Consider the following 27,858-nt stretch of genomic DNA (forward strand, 5'->3'; position numbering starts at 1 on the left):
TGGGGGTGTTTATAAGCACGTATGTGCTACATTTTGTACCCATATTTATATTAGCTAGGACTCGATATTGTTGCTAATAATATTATTTTAATGGTTTTGTAGAAAGTATAAGTAAATCCAATCATCCAAATATAATTGGCGAAATGTGAAACTAAAATAGTGCTTGCCACAAAAAAAACAGCAAGGTTACTCGAGACACCAAAACGAGACAGAGAAGGGATGATACACAAGTGGGAAGGTCTAATTGAAAACAAGGAGGTCAAGCACGTACACATGCTTCCCCTGAATCATGGTTTTTTGGGGCTCAGAAGAACAGTCGCGTGAATTTCAGCAAATTGCAAGCAGAATAAATTATAGTGGGTTACTATGCCATGTGTCGTCGCATATTTACACATCCAGTTTTGGGAAGTTGAAAAGGCATTAGCTGTTAAGGAAAGCCTGGTAGGTAGTGGAATATTGGAACAAATAAATGGGTCCACGTGAATATATTATTGGAGGGAGAAAAATGAATTAAAAAGATTTTGCTTTCTCACCGGTGGGATTCTTTTTAAGTCTACCAAATATGCATGCAAGCAAAATGAAGAAGAATATATATGGGGAGATCACATTGATGACCACCATGCAATTTTCAATTAAGAATATATATGACGACATGCCTTTATTGGGTATATATTTTCTGTATTGTGAAGAAGAAAAAGGGGGGTTCTGGTGTCTGTTGAGGGAGTCCGGTTTTGGGAGTAGCAGCTCTGTTAGTGACAGACAGAGAGGGAGAAAAGGCTGGCGGATGCAGAGGCAAGCAGAAGAGCAAGGGACGACGAAGACGATTTTGGTTTGGTTGTTCCTCTTTTGTTATCATTTTTGATGGGTTTTAAGAAACCCATACTCATGTTTTGCTAGATTTTCTTTATAACTGGGGTTTTATGGATTAAAACCCTTGTGGGTATTAGGCTATTTTTAATCGGATAAAATTATGAAGCAATAGACCATTATGATTTGAATGGATTAATTTTCGAATATTGTTTATTGATTTATCGATAAATGAGTTGTTGCTCTACCGGTTTAGTAATAACCTTTGTGCGTAATTGTTAGGCTCATAAAATATATTTATCTTGTTATTTGATGATCCATGCTTGGTTAATTTCTTTGATGGGTTATACTTAGAAAAGACAAATAATATTTGTGAGTTTGAATTTAGTTTCGTATAACTTTCTCGCTAGCGCAATTTGATGGTGTTTGCTTGGGTTTAATGCTTTGATGTGCCATGCTTAGGGTGTCCCAGTGATATTTGCGACTCTAATACATATAATAGGTGGTGTCGGTAGAACGGACAATAAATATATATTCGTAATTATGTTTCATTTCAGTAATTAAATAGAAGTTGTGGTGGATGCTATGAAACCCCGGTTACCGACTTGCCCATTGAATTCATTTTATTAATTTAGTTAATTTTCTTTGTTTTTATTCTTTTATAAAAATTCAAAAACATCATTGTTGGTTAGTCGATTGAGAATATTGATTACAGTATTTCCACCACTCCTCGTGGGAACGACCCGTACTTGTCTATGTCTACTAGTTAGACGCCTTTCCATTGCGGTTATTACATATATGGTTCTCCCGAATCCTATCAAGTTGTTAGCAACTCCCTCCGGCTCATTTGACCCGTCTCTGAAACCTAAAAACTTAATACAACAACAATCATTAGATATCTTTAAACCACAAAAGACTCTACTATAAGCCAGTACCAATAAGGTCCCGTGTAGAATGAATGTGATTTCAAAAGAGCTATTCTCAGTTTCTATGCGATACCAGGAACAAACAAAAGAAATTCAAAACTTGAATTGACATATATTGAGGTTACAACTTCTTTTAATACATTTGTTAGTGAGCTAAAACATACCTTGTCAAAACTATGCCCTAACAACTCGGTAACTGCAAGTTCATTCATTCCATATATCATTGGAAATATCCAATATCCCCATATCCACCATTTTTTTACATAACGTATTTAGAAGCCTGAAAAAAGGGAAGACATCCTTATATAGGAAACAAAGAGTGCATAAAGGCCGATAACTACCATTTATCTGATTGCATACTCCTAATGGATGCCAAAGTAAGAGCAACCACAGTCATGAGACGGACCAAATACCAAAAGCCAGACTAAAAACCAAAAAAATTTGGTTTTCCGTGCGTTCAAGCGCAGTGGGAGAATACCAAAATTTGGTGAAGCGTAACTTATACCCACGTTTGATGCGGGACGCAACTTATATCCACGTTTCTTGATGGAGCGTGTTTATAATATGCGTCTGAATGAAACGGAGGTATAATGCGCGCTTGAATGGGACGTAGGTATTATTCACGCCGTGCACGGGACGTAGATGGTAATTGCGTTTGCTGGGACGGAGTTACAAATTGCGTCTCATTCAAACGCAGATAGAAACTGCGTTTGTGTCGGGTGGAGATGGAAGTTGCGTATGGACTGGGCGGAGATGGAAGTTGCGTATGGTTTGGGCGGAGAAGGAAAGTGCGTCTGGGCCGGACGTATATTTAGAATCCGTCTGACAGTAGTTTTAGCATTAACAGTCTTTTTGAGTGTGCAATCTTCCTAGGTTAAATTCTATTATTTTTATAACTTTCAATCTTTTTTTTACTTCTATTTGCTGGTGCTGAATATTCCCGTTGTTTCAGCTTATAAAAAGGAATGTAAAAGCAATAAAATTCATTTTGCATCTTAATAAATAGGCCTGTGGTACCGTATAGCTAACATTTTCGTCAAGATTTTATCAGAAGGTACATTGGATTTGAGAACCTGTTCAATGCAGAATGCTTATTAGAATGGGTTTCTTTGTCCCTTTGTCACCTAGCTTATTAGACGGATTCTAAATGTTAATGCGCCCAAACCAGGCGTTAACAAAAGTTACGCCTGCTAACAGACGTACATTAAAGTTACGCCACGCCCAGACGTACATTAAAGTTACGCCCATACTGGACGTACATTAAAGATACGCCTAGACACAGACGCTCACAATACATGCGCCCAACCCAGACGTTTTTTATAACTGCGCCTCATTCATACGCCCTTTATACATCCGTCCCATTTCAGGCGTAAGTATTAACATCGTCTGACGCGTTTGAAGGGGGCGGAGTTTATACATGCGCCTGACTCATACGGTGATTATATGCTCGCCTGATTGTATACGGTGATTAAACTTACGCCTGGTATCATACGCTCCTAATACTTCCGTCCCACTATATCTTTTTTAGTCTGGGCCGACGACCACATTTGGTCTCAAACCCTAAATTTGGCGACCAAATTTGGGTTTACTCCTCACCACTGCGATACTTTCTGAGACCAAATTTGGGTTTAGTACCCAAATTTGGTCGTGACTGTGGTTGCTCTAACACACTTTAAAATTAAATGGAAGAATATATCTCACACAATTATAAACTGGAGATGGATTAGGATAGTGATGATATTATTCTTAACCTATACTCAATGTGACAATGTATTACAGAAAAAGAGAAAACTGGTTGGACAATAATATGAGTTTTGTACTACGGTAAAGGATGCTTCATAAGAAAGAAAAATCACATGCATTATTAATGTTAACCAGAAATAGAAATACGACCAACACAAATTTCGCAATATAGCTGATTTCCAAGTTGTTACCCAGTAAGGGTAATGGTTGTAACTTGTATAAAGGAAAAACTTAACTGATCTCAAAAATACATCTACTCGAACTATATTTGTTTACATGTTGCATGTAGGTATGCAAAATAAGGTTGCCTACCAAAGTTATATTTGTTTACACGTAGGTTAATGTCCAATTTAGGTTTCCTAATGGAAGATTGAATGTTTAGATTATTCCAAAAGAGAGTTTATCTAACTAAAGGTAACTCACATTGGTTTTGAAGGTCATGCATATTCAAATTGCAGATTTTTTTTCTTGACTCTCATAACCTATGCAGCTAAGCCCTGTAATCTAGCTGAGGTATGTGTATTTCTTGCTCAAACAAATTAGTCGCTTTCATATTATGTGAGTTTACAAATGATTTTAAATAAGTTTTTTACTGCACCACATTTCATCTCTCGTTTCTCGTACTTTCCAATAATTAGTTCATCGGAATATACGTATGACTGCAAAAGGTTGGAGAAAAGACAATCTAGCTAGGTAGAAGGGATCAACATGATAGATATAAAAAGAAAAAAAAAATCAAAGAATACTACAACCAATTGATGATACTGATATCAAACAAACATGGGTCGAAATTCTAAGGCTAAAACTTAAAAGTTATTTTATTTTATCTATTTATTCTACGATTATGGATTTACTTAAAAAAAAAATATTGATATTTAAATATTTGGAATAAACTTGGACTAATACGTGATGTTAAATTCAAAAATTAGCCCAAAGAGAATAGGAAAAAAAATACCAAATTTATTGTTGTAAATGTTATGCCTACTCATATACAAAAGCGCAGGTAACATGAAAAGAACAGAAGACCACTTTATGTTACAATTACAATCCACTAATACTGTAATTAAAAAATGAAAATCAAAAAAAGAAAACTTAAAAAGCCCTACCTGTCTTCTTAGGAACTTCAGTGTGCATCAAATTAATAAAAGTAACCCAGAATAAGGATCGTTGAATGAAACCATCACCTGCAACAAAAAAACAAACATATAATCAACATCCAAATGTATTTGCAATCCTATTCAACTAAAATAAACTCGAAATAACGCCATATGTTATCATACAGTAATTTCTTCGATGTAAATATTGATAAAAGAAAAAAATCATCACAACAATTTGTCCTCATTATTCCAAATCATTAGTGAAGAGTTCAAAGCGATTAACATCCATAATCAAAATCCTACCAATTTTTGACTTGAATGTAAATCCAATCAAGAAATGAAAATTACCCGAGCAGTCTTCATAGGAGAGGAGCAATGTCAATCAATTAAAGTTTTCGTTATATCTGCAAAACGATGATATTGAATCGTAAGCATCCACTAACAAAAGACAAAAATAACAGAGAAACAACATCCAAAAAACATCAAAAAAAGAATGAGGCTTGGATTTGCACTCAAGCGTTTTTATATAGGGAGAGAGAATTTACCAAGAAAAATCAAAAAGATTTTTTCTTCTCCATTTTGTTTTATCTTTGCCTCTAGATTAATTAGGAAACTATATATATATATATATATAGAATATTGTTATTTTTGGTTAGGTATATTGGCGATTTAATATCCCGTGATTTTTTTCTTGATCAATTTTAGGAAAATATATTTAGAATATTGCTATTTTTAGTTAGTTATATTAGAGTTATTATGTTTATGGATTTTTTTTTCTTTGCTGATAAATATAGAATAAGTGATGTAGAAAAATAATCTCTGGATTAATTTTAGAAAAATATATTTTAGATATTGTTAAAAAAATTTACCCTATATTTATTGGATTTGTTACCTTGTAATCACATATTAGATTTTTCAAGATGATACTAATAATTATTCATAGATTGTTTTACCTTAAAAACAGTCTAAAAAATATAAATATGATTTTCTTACGCCATAAACACTTTTATCCTTTTTTCTGGATTTTTATCATAAGTATTCGAAATTAACATAGTCATTTTTTTTTTGGATATTTATCAGAAATACTCGAAATTGATATAGTCAACTCGGTGTAATTATACGTGATAATTTTGGGCCGTCCAATCAAAGATCCAGGTGTTAATTTAAAATATTAATTAACATAGTAATTATTGTTGTTGGTAATTTTTTTTAAATGTGTATCATTAATATTAAAAATTAATATAGCCATTCTAGATTCTTTTCGTTATAAAAGATTAAACAAATATAAATCTTATTATTTTATTCCATAAATATGTCGAATTAATTTTTTTTATTTTAATCATAAATGCCAAAATTAATATAGTAGTTTTCTTTACCATTTCCAGAGTTTTTCTTTTTTTTACAAAAGATTTTACAAATTTAAAACTTATTATTTTATTCCATAAATATGTTGAGTTGATTTTTTTATTTCAGTCATAATTATACGAAATTAATATAGTATTTTTTATTAATTTCTGGATTTTTTATAATAACTACATGAAATTATAAAAGATTAATATAATAATTTTTTTTTCATTTCTACATTTTCTTTCCTTGCAAAATATTTTAATAATATAAATCTCATTAATTTATCCATAAATACGTTAAATTGATTTTTTTTTATTCATAAATGTAAGAATTAATATAATATTTTTTTTATTCTCTAGATTTTCTATAATAAATATATGATATCATAAAAAATTCAAAAAATATAAATTACGTTATTTTATTCCATAAATACGTTGAATTGATTTTTTTCAATTTTAATAATAAATGTCCGAAATTAATATAATAGTTTTTTTTATTTTCTGGATTTTCACAATAAATACACGAAATTAATATAACAATTTTTCTCAATAATGAGGATCGTCCGTCGTGTATGTCCCAACAATCCACCCAATCTACACCGCACATTGTCAGATCAACACACCATATTTAACAAAATTTCATCCGACGAATACGAAGGGTTTCTCAATTAGCCAATGAGAGCGCGAGGTTACGCTCACCAACCAATAAGAGAGAGGATAAGCTCCACTAGTGTTACTTTTACTCTGGAGTGAGGGATGGTATTGAGTTTTTAGGTTGTTGATGTACCAAAAAGGGGAAATCATCCAAATTTGTTTTCAAAGGACCAAAGATTTTGGTATTTCTATATACGTTCACAAGTCCCCTAGCTAGTTTCATGGCACAAGTATTATCCATTCACGATATTCCCTAAGAGCAACTGCAGTGGTGCGATCAAAACCAAAGATCAAAGATCAAAAAAAAGACCAAAATTTGGGTTTAGTCCGTGTTGTGACGCAACGGTACATGATTAAAATTTCATCAGGCGGACTTTAAAAGTCCGCCCCATTAAAATTTCATCAGGCGGACTTTAAAAGTCCGTCCCATTCTTTGTAACTTTCATCAGCCGGACTTTAAAAGTCCGCCTCATTCTTTTTTTTTTTATTTAATTAAAATTTCATCGGGCGTAATTTAAATCTCCGCCCGTTAACAAGCGTACTTTAAATTTACGCCCAGCAACAAGCGTACTTTAAATTTACGCCCGACTATATTAGTATTTGGGATTTGGTCGCGACCATATTTGGTCTGGAATTTGATCTTTGGTTGGGATTTGATCTTTACTCCGTCCCACTGTGTTACGATCTCATCCCAAATTTTTGGTTATACTCGCCCACTGTGGATGCTCTAATGTAACTAGTGAATGACTTATCTATTTATTATACTTTCAATTCGATGTGATTCAACTACTTAAACCTAGCTAGGTTGGTCACAATTTTTTTTAAACTACTCAATATAAAATACGCCAGCACATACCCCTCTTCACCTTACCATATATAATTGAAAAATTTGGTGCTTGTGGTTTTTGCCTTCTCATGTTGTGTGTTTTCCCCCTGCATTTGCAGCTTTCTAATTCTTAGCCTTCTTCTTAATATAATCCTTTATTTTTCAAGGAAAAAAAAATCATGTCAGATCTCTCTACTCTCAAGATAGGCTTTGGGATGTTGGTGAAAACTAAAAAATGGGATACCACTCCATGTCCTTCTCTCCTGGCGTACTGTAAGTAACATACACAGATTTTTAGTTGCATCTTTTTTTTTGTTTCTTTCATCTCATTTATAAAGTCTAATGGAATTGTATATTTTGCGTAGGCAATTCCAATTGACCACTTCAACGGTTTCACCAAATTCTCCTACTGCCTTATTGATAAGGTAAATGACCCATATGGTGAATCTTTTGGCATTAAGTAATGGTATTCAAGGGTGTCTTAGGGTGGTTCATGATATAGGAGAAAGGCGTATCGGGTTCGATCTTTCAAGCTGTTGATATAGGAGAAGAAAAGTAACATTCATCGGTTATGTTCGTTCGAATGTTTATGTGTTCAGTTTCTTATCCTCGTGTCCTTGTAGTACTTTGTTAATTTCTTTATCGAATGTAACTAAAGAGTTTATAATCAACTCATCGGAATGTAGCTCAATTTGGGCGAATCTCTTAACCATCTAAAGCATCCTGCCGTCATTGTTCATCAGAACCATTTTTTGCTTTAAAATGACCTTATCAATAAACCATTTTCTGGACGTGTTTTAAGAGTCACGGTCATGTGTCCTGGCAGTGAAGACCTCTGATACATATTTTTTGTTAATTAAATTGATAAAAACAACACAAAATTGGTTTAAAAGACCGAAATCAACAATTTCTGGGTGAAAAAGACATCTAGATTTTGATACTGTTTAGATGGAAAAATATGTAAAAATAGCCAGGATTTAAACAGTTTAATCCTGCCAATTTTCAAATATTTTTTCTTATTTTTAATTTACACATGATGCATCTAGTTTCATCCTCGATATTTTTTAAGTTTAAGCCAGGATGAATCCAGTTTCATCCGTGCTATTTTTTTGTGTCAATTTCACCCATACTAATTTTTACTCGTACCTTAAAACCGTGTTTTAAAAATATTTAGACAAATAACCCATTTTCCGTAAAAACAACCATACCTGGTAGACCTTTTGAGCTATTATACATGTCTAAACCTCTGTTATAATCGTTCCGTCAACTATAATAGTCCTCCGTGGGCTATCAGCCATTTGCGAGAAGAAAAAAAAAAATCGTTCTGTCAACCTCTTTAAAATTGGCTTCTCTGAAATATAGCTCGTGCATTAATTAATCATAACCTTCTTTAAAATCTGCTTCTTTTTGCCCAAACAGAAGAAATTATTGTGGTGGTGGTGGGGTTCCACTTAGCCAGCCAGACGGGTATTTGCATTGCGTTGGCTATGGTTCAGCATTGTAGCTCTGTATCATATTATTTCTAGCTACTCACAGATTGTTAGAAAAAAGATGAGTGAACGTCTACTTAGTATGTACATTTAGATTATCTAGTGGTAAAACTGTTTACAAGTACGAAATTAAGAGAACAAAAGCAGAACGGAAAAAAAAAAATCTCACGACCAACACCACAAGATTAACTGCGTCTGGGTTACAAAACAACCATAATGCAATGAGGATCTCTCAAGTTCCCCATGGAGCAAGAATGGGTAAAAAAGAGTAACTACGAAAAATCCCTTCTACAGAGGTCCATAAAATGATCGGCCGCTTTGTCAGATCATTAATCTCTTTTAAGGACATTAATCTTGCTCCATGTAAGCGCCTGTTTAGCTCTTTCCATGTCTCCCACATGATAGCGCACACTTTTGTTTAAAAGTTATTACACATTTCTAAATCTCATGATGTATGTATATGATTATGAGGAGTGTTCAAGTTTTGAGCTTTCATTTAGTCGAGGGGTATTCCTTGTGCCAGAGTTTGCATCTATGGGTTTCTTTTTCTCGAGGGATACGAACAAAATTTACAATTACATCTTTTGTGGTGCCTTATAATTAATTCCTTTGATGAATTATAAGTTTCATGCAGATAAATTCTACGATATGTTTAACCTTGATGTCACACTCAGCATGTAATATGGTCATTAAACTTACCAAAGTATATTGGTGCTATTATACTTCTTTCATCTTTCTGTGGGCCCACAGTCAGGAACTACGCTCTGGGCCTAATCTTTCGACACCTTAATAATCCATGCTATTAAGAACAAAGTGGAAAAGATATCGTGGTCGTGGGGAATGGTATATTAGAATCAAGTATCACCTTGGAAAAACATCACCAATTCTCTGTACCTCCTATCCGATCTAGAAACCACAAGAAGAACGTATGTCATCCATGTCAAGCCTTCCGGAAGAGATTCAAGTAGATATCTTTCTCAAGTTACGTTTAAAATCCATTGGAATTTGTAGGTGTGTTTGCAAGGTATGGTGTTCTCTACTTTATAACTCCAGATTTGTTAAGACTCACCTTAGCCATACTACCAAGCATAATAGCAACTCTAGGACTAGGCTCATGCTTACCGGCTTCGTAAACAATGAATCAGTATTCTATTCAATAGATTATGCTTCGATATTATCAGTTTCATCTATATTGCCGGCATCATCTACCACATGTACATGTGATTGAAGTATAATAAGAGATTACCCTTTCAAAAATAAAGTTAATCAATTTTGAGTTTTTGGTTCTCCTAACGGGTTGATATTCATAGGTACTTCTGGTATAAGATCTGGTGTTGATAAAGATGCTAATTTATGCATTTGGAACCCATTAACTGGTGAATATAAAAATGCACGACCACCGGAATTCCATTTTCTAGCGAAATCTGACCTGTACGATGCCAGCCAGATACGCTTTCTGTTACGATTGCATTATTGACGATTACAAGTTGGTAAGACTTCTTAAGAATAATAGTTCTGGATGTTATCAAGTTGACGTCTGCACAGTAGATTCAGAATTGTGGAAAACTACCCAAACCAGTTACAGGTTTGGTGATTAAACAGAAGTTTATCATGTTCAAACATTGAATGGAGCTATTCATTGGATAGGCTTCAAAAAAAAACCAAAAAAATGAGTTCCAAAATTATAGTCTCTTTCATAGAAATGGACACACCTCTTGTTTACTTGTCCTTCCAACTTGGTTAGACTTAGAATATATACACATATATATATATATATGTAATTACATTACTTGATTTACAAAGATATAAAATATAAAAAAATAAAAGAAAAATTAAGAGAAAATAAAATATTATAAATTCTACTCCTAATTTATATGTACAAAATATATTGCATGATCTTCAATATCTTCCAGTCTTCAATTTAATATCTTCAATATAATATGATCTTTATTTATGCAAATCTTATTAATATATGTGGGCCCATATATATATCTAATAACATTTAATACCCCCCTCAAGTTGGAGGTGGAGGAGAAATACCGAGAACTCCCAACTTGCTAGTTAATCGAGTATATAATTCGGCACCTAGAGGTTTGGTAAAAATATCAGCGATTTGATCGGCTGATTTTATATAACGTGGAGTAATGAGGTTACTTTGAATCTTCTCACGAACGAAATGACAATCGATTTCGATATGTTTGGTTCGTTCATGGAAGGCAGGATTTTCAGCTATATGAATTGCTGCTTGACTATCACAGTAAAGTGTGAAAGGTTCTGAAGTAGGAATATGAAGGTCTCGGAAAAGATACTTTAACCACTGTAATTCAGCAGTTAAATTGGCCATTGCCCTATATTCGGCTTCGGCGGAAGATCGAGAAACAGTTGGTTGTTTCTTAGATTTCCATGAAATAGGACTATCTCCCAACATGGTGAAATATCCCGTTGTTGAGCGACGAGTGGTTGGACAACCAGCCCAGTCTGAATCGGTATAACCCCGTAAATGAAGAGAACTTTTAGCGGACAAAAGAATTCCATGTCCAATAGTCCCTTTGAGATAACGCAAAACACGTAAAGCTGCATCATGATGAGCAGTTCTAGAATTTTGCATAAATTGACTTAAAATATTCACTACATAGGTGATGTCTGGCCGAGTAACAGTTAGATACAAAAGTAGACCAATAAGTCTACGATATGGTGTAGGGTCAGATAATGGTTCACCATCTGTAGGTTTGAGGCGAAGATTTTGCTCCATGGGAAAAGAAACTACTTTGGATGCGGTTAGCCCCATGTCTTTTAAAAGATCAATAATGTATTTTCTTTGACAAAGAAATATACCTAGATCTGAACGGGAAACTTCAATCCCTAGAAAGTACTGTAAGCGTCCCAAATTTTTAAGCGAAAACCGCTTTTCTAGAGACACTTTGAATTTTGATATAGAGTTTTCATCATTACCTGTAATGATAATATCATCTACATATACTAAAACATATATATACGTAGATCTGCGATTATAGGTAAAGAGTGAATAATCTGATTTAGATTGTTGAAAACCTTCACTAATAAGTGCAGATGAAAATGTAGCAAACCATTGTCGGGATGCTTGTTTTAAACCATATATAGATTTATTTAAGCGACATACTTGCGTGCCATCTGAACTTTCAAATCCTGGTGGAAGTTTCATGTATACTTCTTCTTCCAAATCTCCTTGAAGAAAAGCATTATTCACATCAAGTTGATGTAAGTGCCATCCACGAATTGCAGCCAAAGAAAGTAAAACTCTTACAGTTACTAATTTTGCGACAGGTGCAAAGGTTTCATGAAAATCGATACCTTCCACTTGTGTATAACCTTTGGCGACTAATCGGGCTTTATATCTTTCGATCGAGCCATCTGGATTATATTTAATTTTGTATACCCATTTACAACCAATCGTTTTTTTTCCTTTAGGTAAGGATTGTTTTGTCCAGGTATTATTTTGTTTATGAGCCTGTACCTCCTTGAACATCGCATCTTTCCATACTAGAATTTTGATGGCTTGGAGATAATTAGTGGGTACATCAGTGACGAGAACTTTTGTGAGAAATGTCTTATGCTGTTCAGATATTTTAGTATAAGAAAGGAAATGATTAAGAGGATACTTTGGACCCTCTAAAATAGGAGTTTCCATCACTTTGCATATATAATCTTTTAGATATGCTGGAGGATTACGATCCCTAATGGGACGTGATGAGATTCGCTCATTCATTTGGGATTCATTTAATGATGATAATGACGGTCCAGGAGATGTCATTGAAGATGAATGTTACTCACTCATGGATGGAGGAGTTTCACATTGAGTGTCTTCGTTCGACGAAGCATGGCTATATGTGCATCCTTGTGACGAGGAAGGTAAATTTCCAGGCGAATTAAAAGGAGTAATAGTCGTATTTCGTGGAGAAGTAGGAATTGCGGCGTTTTTATCTGATTCATATTCATTATTGTTTTCTAACTCTTCTGAATACTGGTCAGAATCATTGAATTGGTTTAATTCTGGCGATGGTAAAATCGCATTGCCATATGGAAATGTTCGTTCATGAAATATGACATCTCTTGAAGTATAGATTTTCTTTGTTTCTAAATCAAAGATCTTATAACCTTTTTGATTGTATGGATACCCAATAAAAATTCCTGGTTTTGCTCGAGCATCAAATTTATGAGAAGGGCTTGTGTTGCGAGCAAAACATAAACAACCAAATACTCTAAGATGTGAATAATTTGGCGGTGATCCGAAAAGGAAAATTCATGCGGAGATATATAATTGAGTACTGGTGTGGGCATCTTATTGATCAAATACCCTGCTACCATAATACATTCTCCCCAAAATTCTAATGGTAAACCTGCTTGAAAACGGAGTGATCTTGCTACATTAAGTAGATGACGGTGTTTGCGTTCTACAACACCATTTTGTTATGGAGTGTATACACAACTCCTTTGATGTAAAATTCCATTTTGGAGAAACTATTGTTGTAAGCCCTTTGTCAGGAATTCGGTTCCATTATCGGAACGAAATTTTTGAATCTGGGGAATATAGATTTTTCCAGATCCGCACGAGATAGTACCAATTTTTGACTTATATTGATTTATCACAAAATTAAAAAAATAATCTAAATATTTTTTTGTTTCAGATTTTGAATTCATTAAGAATACCCAAGTGCAACGTGTATAATCATCAACAATAGTAATAAAATATCGTGCACCATTTAAAGATGGAACCGAAAACGGTCCCCATAAATCACAATGAATTAACTCAAAAGGAGATTTACTAGAAATACTACTTTTATTAAAATGTAACCTTGATTGTTTTGCTAAAGGACAAATCTCACACTTGTGAGTGCAGCTGGAATTAATATAATTAAAATTACTACTTAAAAATTTTAGACGTTCCAAGGATGGATGCCCTAGACGCCAATGCCATAAATCAAATGACTTATTATTTCTAACTGAATTTATCGAACTTTGTTGGAGATAATAAAGACCTCCTACTTGATTAGCCAGACCAATCTGCATCTTCTTTGTATGGTCCTGAAATGTACACAAGTTAGAAGAAAAATTCGCAGAACAACCAAGTGATCTGGTGAGTTGACTAATAGATAATAAATTAAATTTAAAATCAGGTATGTGATAAACATCTTCTATTTTGAGAAGAGATGAGAATATAATTGTCTCTATGTGTTTCACACGGGTACTAGATCCGTCAGGCAATTGAACAGATAGATTTGCAGGTGCAGATTTATAAGATGAAAACATTGATAGTAAATAACAACAATGATTTGATGCACCACTGTCAACTATCCAACTTGAGTTAGATACGCTCAAAACTCTACCTGCTATATTTAGATCTACTAATGAAAAAGAAAAATTAGATGTAGTTAGAATTTTACCTGCAAGATTTGCTGATGAAACAACAGAAGAATCACCACCTTTGGAAGCCATAAAAGATTTGAACTTCATGTACTCTTGATAATCATCAGCTGTGAACGATTCTTTTGGTGTCGAAGATTCTTTCTCGTTCCTTGATGTGGCAAGCATTGTCCCTTGTCTTTCTTTGGACTTTGGAACATAATTTGGTGGATAACCATTCAGCTTCCAACATTTTTCTCGAGAATGACCAATCATATTACAATGGTCACAAAAAGGTCTAGGTTTCTTATTCGCCGGACCTTTTGAATACTTTGATTCACTTCTTTGATTAAAAAGGGATGCACTCTCAACTTGAACATTGGAGGATGTAGAAATATGTAATTGTTTTTCTTCCTGACGAACAAGGTTGTAAACCTTATTGATTGATGGAATAGGATCCATCAACAAAACAGAACTTTTTACATTCGCAAATCTGTCATCAAGACCTTGCAAAAATTCCATCACCTTATCTCTGTTGCGGTGTTCGGCAATTTCTTTTCCTGCAGCACAAATACATGGGGTAGTGCCCATGGAAGTTGCGTCCAGCTCCTCCCATAATGCTTTCATCTTTGTGAAAAACATTGATACAGACATCCCTTCAATTTTTAGAGTGGAAATTGCATGTTTCAACTCAAAAATTTTGGGAGCATTGGATTGGTAAAAATGATCATGGAGTTCATTCCAGAGTTGATATGCTGAATCGACATACATAAAACTAGATTTTATATCTGGTTCTATTGAGTTGGTGATCCACATCTTAACAAGATTAGTAGATCTTTTCCATCTAGCATACAAGTTTGAATCCTCGGGTTCCAAAATTGACCCATTAATAAAATTCATCTTGTCTTTGGCGGAAAGAGCCATGGTGATTCCACGTGCCCAAATTCCATATTTGTCTCCATTCAAGAGAGGAGTGAACAAAACAAGACTAGTATTATCCGAATGGTGAATCGCCTACGGATCATTAATCGCCACTTTTGGTGTGGGTTCAATTGGAGTTTCCGAAAGAGAATCATCCGGTTTTTTGGTTGGAGAAGAAGGAGGAGTTACCATTTCAATTGACTAAACAAAAAAGTGGAGAAACTTACTTGGATTATGGATCTTTTACTCATTAGCTCTTGTATACCATCATAGAAATGGACACACCTCTTGTTTACTTGTCTTTCCAACTTGGTTAGACTTAGAATTATATTCACATATATATATATATATATATATAATTACATTACTTGATTTACAAAGATATAAAATATAAAGAAATAAAAGAAAAATTAAGAGAAAATAAAATATTATAAATTCTACTCCTAATTTATATGAGACTTGCTATGTACAAAATATATTGCATGATCTTCAATATCTTCCAGTCTTCAATTTAATATCTTCAATATCTTCAATATAATATGATCTTTATTTATGCAAATCTTATTAATATATGTGGGCCCATATATATATATATATCTAATAACATTTAATACTCTTTCGATATGAGTAGCGAGAAATTTTTGGATTTCATATTCCCCGAAGAAGCTGATGTATTTGGCAACAATAAAAACCAGATTTTAGATGTTATGAACGACTGCCTCTGTATGGTAATCTACTATCCATCTTTTCCAAACCACATTGATGAATGGCAGATGAAAGATTATGGAGTGAGAGAATCTTGGACTAAACTATTCACATTAACCACAAACCTAATCACCGGTATTGGCAATTTAAGGCTGCAATGGTTGTTTACAAGTGGTGAGGTTCTAATAGAAAATAACAAGAGCAGATTTTTATATGACCCTGATAATCGTCGAATCAAAGTTTTTAAAATCCACGGCATTGATTTGTCACGTTTTTTGTCAATGAATTATGTAGAGAGCCTAGTCTCTCTCAAATCTCGTACTTACACATGCATGGAGGAAAAGACTACTGTAAAAGGATCAGAAACAATGATTGAGGGAACTGCCAAGAAGTAACATACTTATATATATTGTGTTTATGTTTTCGCCTACGGTTATCAGATGTTGGAGTATCCAGATAATTTCAATAATCTTGTTTGGATTATCTATCTATCATAATTCAATTTTTATGTTTAAGAACAGTCGAATTTTCATTTCTTTATTTATATTACTAGCTAATAACATATTCTTAAATTCTTCTGGATGTTTCTTAACCTGAGAACGTGCAAGAACAATTCATCATTTTCTGAACAGATATCTTTTCTGCCTAATATAGACAGAGCGCTTTGTATGTTCTCAACGAGTAAGAACATTTTGTATGTTCTACAATAATTATATTAAGTTATTCAATGTCGGGAGGAGGTTGGGTTGACGTTTTCACGCGTAAAGAACATATTAGTTCATTTTCATTATCCAAATAAATATTAGTTCATTTTTATTATCCGTCTAAAATATGCCTCTTAGAGCAAGTCTTATGGTGGGATCCATCCATCTTCCATCTTCCACGCCACCTCAGCACTTGGAATTGTGGATGAAAGCGCAAGTGTAATGGTGAAATAGTAGAAACGCTATCCTTAATGGAGCTAAAAAACGCAATTAAGAATAGAGCTAAAAAAACGCAATTAAGAATGAAGCTTTTTTTTCCGCCGTTAGATTTCAACAACTCATTTTAAATCTACGGATAAAAAAAAACGCAATTATTAACGCGTTTTTTTAGCTCCATTCTTAATTGCGTTTAATGCTATTCTTATTGGCGTTCAGATGGATTCCACGAACCCTTCCACGAAACCTTGGAACCTTGCTTGGATTTTATGTGGAAGACTCCAACTTGGAAGCCACTAGACTTGACGTTCCATGGTTTTTTCGCACTTAAAATAGTTTGAAGTCCACCGTAAGGCTTGGTTTTAGGAGTATTTAAATAAAATGGAGAAGTATTTATGAAGGGCTTATATTCTAGAGATATTTAATTAATGTTCCTAATTTGTTTATAACATTTTGTGCCTGCGTACTTATTGGTTAGCACGCTATGCTTTAAACCCAAAGACTTAAAAGTTCTGCAAGCTTGTTTGCATTTTAAATGTCAATTTAGGTTATCAGTGGAAGGAACTTACTTAGGTTAATCACATTATTTTGTTCATTCCTACCAAGTTTGAAACTACGCAATATATAATGCCACATCAGTCAGCACCCCGCCCCTCTCCACCTTACCGTAATTTTTAAAGTATTTTGCGTGGTTGCTACCTGGAAGCACTTGTTCTTTGAACCACCTTAGTTTGTTTTTTTTTTTTTTTTTGATCGAAAGAGAAATTTAGTGTTTTCCTTCATTTGCAGCTTTGCAATTCTTAGCCTTTTTCTAAAAATATATATAATCCTTTATTCACCGTGCAAAAAGGAAAAAGAAATACTGATGCGGTAATGCCAGATTTCTACTCTCAAGATATGATTTGAGATGTTGGTGAAAACTAAAACTTAGGCAATCAGCGTTGGTACTGAAAGTTTTGCAATTACCAGAAGATCATGTTTTGTTGAGATAGTGTTCTGACGAAAGGCGCGTTGGGGTCGACCCTTCAAGTTGATGATAATGAGTCCAACGAACTGATTAGGCCAGAAATGAGTCGATAGTATTAAAATTAACAAATCTCACAAATCTTCCTGTACCAAAGATCGATAAAACATCACTAAAAGCATTTCGTTTTTAAAATTTTATATATTTCAATATCAATAGAATCTTGCATCGATTCTAGTTCTGCTAGTAACAAGGCCTGCTATGCTTCTCTTGCTGGTAACTCTCCAGTCTTCTCTCTCTCTAAGTTCCTATGGAAAAGCTACATTCTTTCTAAAGTCAAATTTATTTTATGGGCTGTTTTTCACGACTCGCTTCCTACGAGAGATATGCTTAGCTATAGAGTGGTCGTGCTCGACAGTGTGGATTTTCCATTGTGTAACAATGTGCTGGAGACATCGCATCTCCTGTTTATACACTGCACTTTCACCTTTCTGCTGTGAGATTATTTTATCAAATCTCTTCGTATCTCTTGGCCGATACCGGGCAATATGCTGCAGCTATTCGAAGCATGGAGTTGGAACTTGCTATCCGGGAAAAGTAACATTTTACGTTATGTGGCTCATATGGAATGTTCGGATTGAAAGAAATAATAGGCTCTTTGGTGGGAGTCATTACGGTGTTTCTGAAATCATTGTCCTGATAAAGCAAACCTTGGTTCCTGGGAGCTGCGATATGGATACATTCAAGTTCACAGATATCAGTCAATTTACTCACAAGGGAGAGTTTTACGTGCTTAATTTGATGTTTCTTCTTGAGATTCTTCTGAATTGGATCTAAACTTGGTGTAACAATGTTTGGCTGACTTATTTCTTAATATAATTTTTTTCTATTCGAAAAAAAAAATCTTAATATATTTTTTCTATTCGAATGGGTTGTGCGTGGGTTTCTTTTTTCGGAAAATGGGTCATTTGTCCAAATATTTTTAAATCGTGATTCAAATGGACGAGTAAAAAATAGTTTGGGTGAAATGGCCAAGAAAATAAATAGTAAGGATGAAACTGGTTTCATCCTAGATTAAATTTAAAAAATAGCAAGGATGAAACTGGATACATCCTGTGTAAATTAAAAATAAGAAAAAATATTTGAAAATGGGCACGATGAAACTGGTTACATCCTGTCTATTTTTACATTTTTGTCCATTTAAACAGTATCAAAATCTAACTGTCCATTTCACCTAGGAATTATTGATTTTGGTCTTTTTAATCAATTTTGTGTTCTTTTTTTTGAGTGTTGCTAACAAAATTTACAATGCGTTATATTTCTTTTTTAGTCCCTCATAATTAATTCCTCAGACATATTATAAGCTATCTATGCTAATAAATTCTATGATATGTTTAACCACAATGTCACACTCAGCTTGTAACATATTGTCCTCAAACTTACGAAAGTATATTCATGTTATTATACTTCTTCATTATGTTAGATGCCATTGAACAGTTATAAAACATCCCATAGAATATGGCTAAACTAGAGTATGGCTATAATAAACCCGCTGATAAACTAGAGTATGGCTAGATAAAGCAATGGGAATAACTTCGTTTCTAAGTTTAACAAAAAAATATGATATTACTAGAGTATGGCTAGATAATCCGTATTATTAAGAGTCATCTTCTATTAGATATCGAAAGTGTTTCAAGTTAATAAAAAATTCCTTTGGCCTAAAAAGAATTATAAAAATACATCTTCTATATGTGGGCCCAAAGTTAGGTGTTACGCTCTGGGCCTAATCTTTCCTATAGACTATGATCCAGACACATTAATCCATGTTGAACAAAGCGGTATATTAGAATCAGTATCACCTCGGAAAAACATCACCAATTCTCTGCAAAATGCATCCAACCTAGAAACACAAGAAGAACGTGTGTCAGCCATGTCAAGCCTTCTGGAAGAGATTCAGATAGCTATTTTTCTCAAGTTACATTTTAAATCCATTGGGATTTATAGGTACGTTTGCAAGGTATGGTGTTCTCTACTTTGTAACCCTATATTTGTTAAAACTCACCTTAGCCATACTACCAAGAATAATAGCAACTCCAAGCTCATGCTTATCGGCTCCGTAAATAATAAATCGGTATTCTGTTCTATAGATTATGCTTCAATATTATCAGTTTCATCTGCAGTGCCGGCATCATCTAAAACATGTAGAAATATTTTGTAAAAGGGTCATAACTTTAATATCTAAAGAGGTGCTCAAGAAGTTTTGATACAACCAATAATGATATAGCTCATCAACAAAATGCAAGGAATAAATGGCTCAAAGAAGGGGCCTCAAATTCGAACTTCTTTCATACTTCTATAAGAATTAGACAAGTTCAGAATGTAATCACTGAGGTTGAAAATGCAGCTGATGAAATTTTTACTTCTCAACAAGGTATTTTTGAAATTGTTGTTTCTCACTTTGAAAATAAATTTAAATATTAGGAGGTTGAATTTATTTATGGTATTTTTGATAGCATTCCTAAAGTATCACTGAAGAAGATAATTTACTACCGGAGGTTTCTCCTTCTAGTGAGCAAATTAGAAAAACTGTTGATGAAATGGACTCAGAAAGTGCACCTGGTCCAGATGGTTTTGCAGGGTGGTTTTATAAATATTCATGTGATATTATTGGAAGTGATCTGATTCAGGCTATTAAATTTTGCTGAAGTAAGGAATTTATCCCTTAAGGTATAAATGCTAACTTCCTAATGCTTCTTCCTAAATCTCAAGGTGCTAAAAAACAAATCAATACAGTCCTATTGGATTGAGTAACTTTTATTTCAAGATTATTACTAAGATCATTACATCAAGAATTTGGAAAATTATTGATAAAGTTGTTTCCCCTCAGCAAGGATCTTTCATAAAAGGGAGAAACATCCATAATCAAGTTACTCTTGCTTCTGAATTGATTAATGAATTAGATATTAAAAGAAGAGGTGGAAATGTAGGGTTAAAACTAGATATATCTCCGGCTTATTATTCATTAAGTCGGGACTTCCTTTTCCAGACATTATGTTAATATGGATTCTCTGATAAATTCTTTAATTGGTTACATATTCTTCTTAGCTCAGAAAAAGTTTCTCTAATGGTGAATGTTGGACCAGTAGGTTATTTTTCAGTTGGAAGAGGTCTTAAATAGAGTTATCCACTCTATCCAATACTTTTTTTCATAGCAGAAGGTGTGTTGAATATAGCACTTCATAAAATGGTTGAGGAAAAAAGTCTAATCCCTACGATAAGTAAAAAGGGTGCTCAACCTACTAATATTTTATTTGCAGATGATAATTTTTTGTTTTGTAATGGTGACAAGAGAAATATTAGAAAATTATTGAAGATACTTGGAGACAATCAGAGATCATTTGGTCAACTAATCAGTGTTGAAAAGAGCAAATGCTTTGTGGGGGACACTAGTGAGACAAGGAAAACTCATATAGCTGAATTAAAGTATCTTGGTGTGATGTTGGTGCCAAGATGTATCAAATCCTCTCATGTGTGGAATTTTGCTAACATGTTACAAAATAAGCTTGCTGGTTGGATTGGGAGACTGCTCTCTTTTCAGGAAAGATTGGTTCCAGTCTACAATATATTTTTCTATAAATGGCCAAGCAAAGTTTTGAAAGAATGTGAAAGAATTATTAGAATTTTCTTATGGTCAGGTGATCCATCAGTGAAGAAAACTGTAACTCTCAATTGGGATGAAATATGTTCTCCTATAGAAGAAAGTGGTCTTGGTCATCTTTTTTTTTTGTAATAAAATTTTACGGAAAATGGGTTATTTGTCCAAATATTTTTAAATCACGGTTCAAATGGACGAGTAAAAAATAGTTTGGGTGAAATAGCCAAAAAAAAATAGTAAGGATGAAACTGGTTTAAAAAAATAGGCAGGATGTAACCAGTTTCATCCTAGCTTAAATTTAAAAAATAGCAAGGATGAAACTGGATACATCCTGTGTAAATTAAAAATAAGAAAAAATATTTGAAAATGGGCACGATGAAACTGGTTACATCCTGCCTATTTTTACATTTTTGTCCATTTAAACAATATCAAAGTCTAACTGTTCATTTCACTCAGGAATTGTTGATTTTGGTCTTTTTAACCAATTTTGTGAAAATTTTAACCTTTTTAAGTCAAAATATAAAATATATATCATTTTTTCTTTTTTAAACAGTATTTAGTTTCTTTTCCTCGTGTCCATGTAACGATTTTAATATTTCACGGCAATGCAGTTAAATTTGAATCCATCTCTTTTTTATGCTGATCTTTCATGTCATTTAAAAATTAGCTAGACATTTGAAAGAAAAGAAAACGAAAAATGGGTTATTTGTCCAAATATTTTTAAAACACGGTTGTAATGGACGAGTAAAAATTAATATGGGTGAAATGGATACAAAAAAAAAATAGTAAGGATGAAACTGGATTTATCCTGGCTTAAACTTAAAAAATAGCAATGATGAAACTAGATGCCTCCTGTGTAAATTAAAAATAAAAAAAAGTATTTGAAAATGGGCAGGATTAAACTGTTTACATCCTGGTTATTTTTACATTTTTTTCCATTTAAACAGTATCAAAATGAAGTTGTCTTTCTCACCCATAAATTATTGATTTTGATCTTTTTAACCAATTTTGTGAAAAAAAATCATGAACACCACCAGATTACTGGCTTCTGGGTTACATAATAATCATAGCAAGGTGATGCGGAACTGCTCAGTGCAGTAAATAAAGAAATTAAACCAACTACTCAGCTGGTTCCACCTGACATCGACATACGGGGCAAGAGTTAGGGGTGTAAATTGGGTCGGGCCGGGCAGCCCGACCTATTTATTAAATGGGACGGTATAGGGCGGACTGGAACATTTCTTATCCATGAAATTAAAAGGGCCGGGCGGACAGGGTTATTTATCTACAGTTAGTACCCATGACCTACCCAAGCCTGTTTTGTAATTTGGGATCGGGCGGGTAGGGCCGGGAGGGCCTTGAATATTACAAACAAATATATATATTATACATATATATTGTTAAAAATAAAAAGAAAGTAGTAATAATACACAAGTTTTACTTAAAATTAATAATCAAATACGAGAATTGAGATGGGAATAAGATAAACCAAACTTCCTATAATTTTTCTTGAATTGAATCATCAGAAAAGGAAACTTCCTTAGATTTTGCTCAATATTTTCTTTATATGGTTAACAAAATTAGACTCCAATGGAATAAAAGTTAATAAATACATATGAAAACTATGAGGATTGACTGTATTAAGTATATGTACCAAGTATATTCTAGGATAAAACAAATGAGAACAGTCACTTAGGCTAGGTAAATGGATAACACTGGCGGTCTAACATGGCGGGTAGCATTGACGAGATAATAGGTAGGGTATTGGACCGGGCAAGAAAAATTGAATTGTGGCCTGTGCCCGCTCTCTTATTTAAATGGGCTAGGTCGGACCAGCCCGTAAAGGGCCACGGTCACCCATGGGATGTCATGGGACAGGACGGACGGTACCGGGACTCGGGCAGCGGGGCAAAATTTACACCCCTAGCAAGAGTTGATTTCATCCAACCAAGTAACCAGACAATCGTAATGAAACATATGCGAGCACGGCATGCTGCTTACTTCGGATCCATCTAGAATCCCTTCCAAGCATACTGCACAACTAGTAGTGGTATCGCTGCTACGATCGTTATTCCCTCCATGGTTCTGTCTATATTCCTCTTTCTTCAATCCGTCAATAAACGATTTCGATGCAGGAGTCTTTCTTACATTGTCTTCCTCCATTGATTCAGTTACACCAACATCCAAGTTCTCTTCGAAAGTAATCATCACGCAGGCAGTAACGCAATACGTACGACCTAGTGATTCTGCTGGAATTTGTGATACACAATCCAATATACGATCGGTAAGGTAATCAAAACACCTCTCAGTGGGTGTAGTTCACCCACGTGATAAGTAAGTGAAATAAAATAGTTTTTGAAAATTCGAAGACTAGAAAAAGGAGAAACAAGGAAAGAGGGAATTGAATTGAAAGAGAGAGAGAGAGAGAGGTGGGAATTAAGAACCCTAAATCCCCAAATCGTACTACTTACAGAGAGAAGATGAATAACCAAAATCAGAATCAACAAAATCATAATCAATCAAGTGAAGTGAGGCATGATGATGATGCTGCACTCTCAGATTTTCTTGCTTCTCTTATGGATTACACCCCTACTGTAAGTGAAACCCTTTTTCTTTTTCTCTTTAAAATTTTATTAATCTCAGAGAAATAAGACTTAAGTTTTGTCAATATGATTTTGTATTCTGCAGATTCCAGATGAATTAGTGGAACATTATGTAGCCAAGAGCGGATTTCAATGCCCTGATGTTCGATTGTAAGAGACTTAACCCTTTGATCGTCTCACCTTTTCTTGTTATTTAGGGATTTAGGGTTCAAATTAATACATGAAATTTTTGTTGTTTCATACAAAGTTAATGTCCTTATAGATGGCAGCTAGTGTATTTAGACAAACCCTTTTGGTAGTTTTGGTTCATATGAGTTAATCATGCTCTTTTGATTTCACTTGGGGTTTAATAGTGGAAACAAATACCACATAGGAAGTGCTCAAATTTATTAATTAGATAATGAAATATAATGAGTAACGTTGAAATTTGGCAAGCCCTGAAACATTTCAATTTGAAAATACTTGCTTAGGAACAAGATTGATTGAGATTGTTTGAGTTTTTGGTTTTCAGAAAGCTCTCATACGCTGTTAGACTTTGACTAATTCATATGTTTAAGCTTTTGTCTACTATTTCCTTCGCAGAATAAGGCTTGTTGCAGTTGCCACACAGAAGTTCATTGCTGAGGTTGCCACCGATGCTCTTCAGTAAATCTCTCAACCTCTTTCGAGTTTTTGTTTTCTGTTTTGTTGTAACAAGCTCATACGTTTCGGGTACTTTACATGAGAAAAACTGTTAAAACATCTCCTTATGCTGATTTTATTCATTTTGTATCACAATGCAGGCACTCTAAGGCAAGGCAGTCTGCAGTAGTCAAAGATAAGAAACAGCAAAAGGTGTGTTGGAGTAATAGTTTTGTTTTCGAACCCTTGTTTTATATATAATTATTTTCAATGCTGGCCGGTGGCTACTCTATTTGTATGTATGGATAACCTAACTTCTTGCTGATGCAGGACAAACGCCTAACCTTGACGATGGATGATCTGTCTAAGTCACTACGTGAGGTATGCCAATCCAACTCTATATAGACATAAGTCATGCAGTCAAAAGAAGTGTAAATACACCGTACATCACTCTACAACATATGTTGACACACCTTTCTCTTAATAATATCATGCCCTTTTTCGGTAGAAGTCGGTGTAGAAATTTCTCGTAGACATGCATTCACAAATCCTTGCTCATTTTTCATGTTTCATCTGATCTGTCATCAATGGAAACTCATCAATTTTTTTGAATTTGTTAGTGCCTAAGATATCCTCACTTGTCTGCTTTGTGGAAGATTTTGCCACTGCGGTCTCTGTGTTGTAGCTTATCCTGCTTTTCTTGAATAATTATTGTTCATGCCTTCTACTGAGTTAGTCAAAGAGACCAGTCTAGGTCTCTGCATCCTTTTCAGTTGACATGCCTCACTGGCATACCGTTTATTACTGTAAGAATGTGAAAATCTTGAGACTGAAGTGAAGTCTGCATAAAACAGAGCAAAACTCTATTAGTACACACAAAGTGACAGGAGGTTAGAAGAATCTCCAAAAAAGTGTTATTTTGCAGACCTGTGAAAGTAATGAATGAAAATATTAAGGTATACATAACTACGTATGGTATTGCAATCAACTGAAGCACAGTTAGGTTGTATTAGATCTGTCTCATGGCAACCTAGGGCCGTGGTTCATCAAGGTTAAACTCATAAGTTGTCAGAGAATTTGATATTTCTGGTATCCTTGAAATGTTAATTTTAGTTTGCTTTTGATTTTTTATTTGTTGTTCTTAGCTGGTTGTATCTCCAAATACTCCCCCCAGTTTAAATTTTTTTCACAATTAGAACCACAATTGTGTATGTTCCAATTGGTTGAAGTCGTTTAACCTTTCAAGTCAAAAATATAAAAAATGGTCGAGGCGCATTGGGTTTTGGAAGAGAACACAATTCTGATGAGAAAAGCGAGGAGATATGTTGAATATGGAATTCTATACTATAGTGCAAGAGAATCCCATGAAACCTAGCTGCTAGGCATCATGACAGTTAGTTTTTCTGAATTTCCACAATATCTAGTGCAACTGGTTTTGAATTTACACACCCAGCAAAATGTCTATCATGGGATAGTGAGTTTTTTTGTTTCAGTCTCAGTTCAGTGTTTCCCTGTTCATTTTGGCGTCGAAACATGTTCATATGAATCGTCATAAGTATTGCACGCAACTAAATGCATTTGTTTTTCTTGCTCTGTTCACAACCTCTTCTTCCAGTATTTTGTTCCTATGAAGTTATTTTCAAGTAGTTGTATTTTCTTTTATTGCATCTTTGGATTGACTGGGTATTTATTTGGGTTTAAAGGGGAGATATGGGATTCTTACTAGGTTGAACCAGTTGGTCAGGAATTTTGGAGAAATTGGTCTATGATGTAGTCGGAAAAGTTAGGATTCTGAATTCAGGGGAATTTGGTTGGGAAGGAAGTGGCATAATTGCAAGTTCTGTGGAGGAGAGTTCAATAGTGATCCTTATCTGGGCCTTAATTGATTTGTTTTCGTGCAGTAATGCTAAACAAACTTAGGTACAAGAAATTGCATTGAAGAGATGTTCAATCTTATGATAGCCTACTTGTAGATTGATGCTAAAATGGTTTAAGCTTAGAAAGTAAATTTTATGTTCCTGCTTTGTCTTCTCAAATTTACTACGAGTAACTGCATCCTCTTTACACTACATGACATATGTGTATATCAGTATCAATGCATTTGCTCTGCAGGAGCTTCTTTTTCCATGTGGAACTGAGTTTCACAGATATTTAAGTTCACTGTTTTTTTTATTGTTGCTCTGCTCTGTTTTTCGTTCTCATTCGAATCCCGAATTTGAGACTAATACCTTCATTCTTTTTGATACCCCTAAACAGTATGGAGTCAATATGAAGCACCAAGAGTATTTTGCCGACAGCCCCTCTACTGGGACAGAATCTACTTCAAGGGAGGAATGAGCTTGGAGTTGAGCGATCTTATCCCGTAAACCCAACGGAGATCCACATGAAGCTCAGTATGTAGACTAGAGAAGATTATAATTGTGATTTTGCGAGAGATGGAGACACCATCAGTGTACGTTAGCAAATCTTCTTTCTCATTACAAAGTAATGAACATGCATGCTTCTATAGCTTTTCTCTCTTGATATTGTACACTATTGTAATTTCGTTAAAATTGTTTTAAATGAACTCTGTTCTTGCCTAAAATTTAAATCAAGAAAATCTATTAAAATACTTACTTTCAGTTTCTTTATAATGGTCTAGTCAACACTTTATCCTCTCTCTCATGTTTCCTTCATTGTTTGGATACTTCATCCACAAAATATTCTATCTTTTTTAGTCGATATTGAAATATTTGGGTGCAATGAATAATTAAAAATACATCTTAACAAAATATAAATTGCAAAAATGATTTCAGAGAACTAGTTACGAACAAGCAAAATGAAATATTTAATTCGCCTAGTATATATCAAAAATATGATCCAGAATGACCAGAAAAATACTAAATGGGTCGTGGGTTGATCCGAGAAATTTAATTTCAGTGATTGAATCACCGCTTGACTTGTTGTGCACATTATGGTCAGAAACCGTGTAACTTGGTGTGCACACTTTGATTATATATATATATATATATTAACTTGGTGTGCACATCACGGCCAAGGGTTTTGCATTTTTTTTTTTAATCCAAACAATTTCCTAATTTGACTATATTTCTTAATTTAATTGTCGATTTCCTAATCCAATTCTATTTCCTAAAACTATAACAATACTGACATAAACAAGCTAGATACCTATATAAATATGTAGTTATCCTTGCTCTTTCT

At 34.1% G+C, this 27,858-nt stretch overlaps 1 protein-coding gene and 1 long non-coding RNA gene across 4 annotated transcripts; one reads left to right on the forward strand and one right to left on the reverse strand.

Annotated features, from left to right (window-relative positions):
- Window positions 1-1,496: 1,496 nt before the first annotated feature.
- On the reverse strand, window positions 1,497-5,162 carry LOC113302667. Of its 3 annotated transcripts, none has more exons than XR_003337003.1 (5): window positions 5,119-5,162; window positions 4,922-4,977; window positions 4,583-4,660; window positions 1,898-2,013; window positions 1,497-1,672 (listed from the first exon to the last, which is right to left on the reverse strand). It is a non-coding gene; the product is annotated as an uncharacterized LOC113302667 (long non-coding RNA). The 3 variants fall into 3 exon arrangements; XR_003337004.1 differs by having other exon boundaries at window positions 1,497-1,679; XR_003337002.1 differs by lacking the exons at window positions 1,497-1,672; window positions 1,898-2,013 and having other exon boundaries at window positions 4,395-4,660.
- Window positions 5,163-23,829: 18,667 nt separating this feature from the next.
- LOC113304501 (transcription initiation factor TFIID subunit 10-like) lies at window positions 23,830-27,290 on the forward strand. The gene is made up of 6 exons (XM_026553633.1): window positions 23,830-24,027; window positions 24,122-24,186; window positions 24,619-24,681; window positions 24,819-24,870; window positions 24,988-25,038; window positions 26,914-27,290. Exons 1-6 carry the CDS (start codon window positions 23,914-23,916, stop codon window positions 26,992-26,994), a joined length of 426 nt encoding a protein of 141 aa, XP_026409418.1. The 5' UTR covers window positions 23,830-23,913; the 3' UTR covers window positions 26,995-27,290.
- Window positions 27,291-27,858: the final 568 nt, after the last annotated feature.

The sequence above is a fragment of the Papaver somniferum genome, chromosome 8, assembly GCF_003573695.1.
Source record: "Papaver somniferum cultivar HN1 chromosome 8, ASM357369v1, whole genome shotgun sequence".
NCBI classification, from domain to species: domain Eukaryota; kingdom Viridiplantae; phylum Streptophyta; class Magnoliopsida; order Ranunculales; family Papaveraceae; genus Papaver; species Papaver somniferum.

Bases quoted from the DNA above. Each gene is read 5' to 3' on its own strand.
- LOC113304501 (XM_026553633.1), top strand. From the start codon at position 23,914: ATGAATAACCAAAATCAGAATCAACAAAATCATAATCAATCAAGTGAA. The intron at 24,682-24,818 runs GTAAATCTCTCA...ATCACAATGCAG, and splicing joins GTTGCCACCGATGCTCTTCA to GCACTCTAAGGCAAGGCAGT. The intron at 25,039-26,913 runs GTATGCCAATCC...ACCCCTAAACAG, and splicing joins TGTCTAAGTCACTACGTGAG to TATGGAGTCAATATGAAGCA.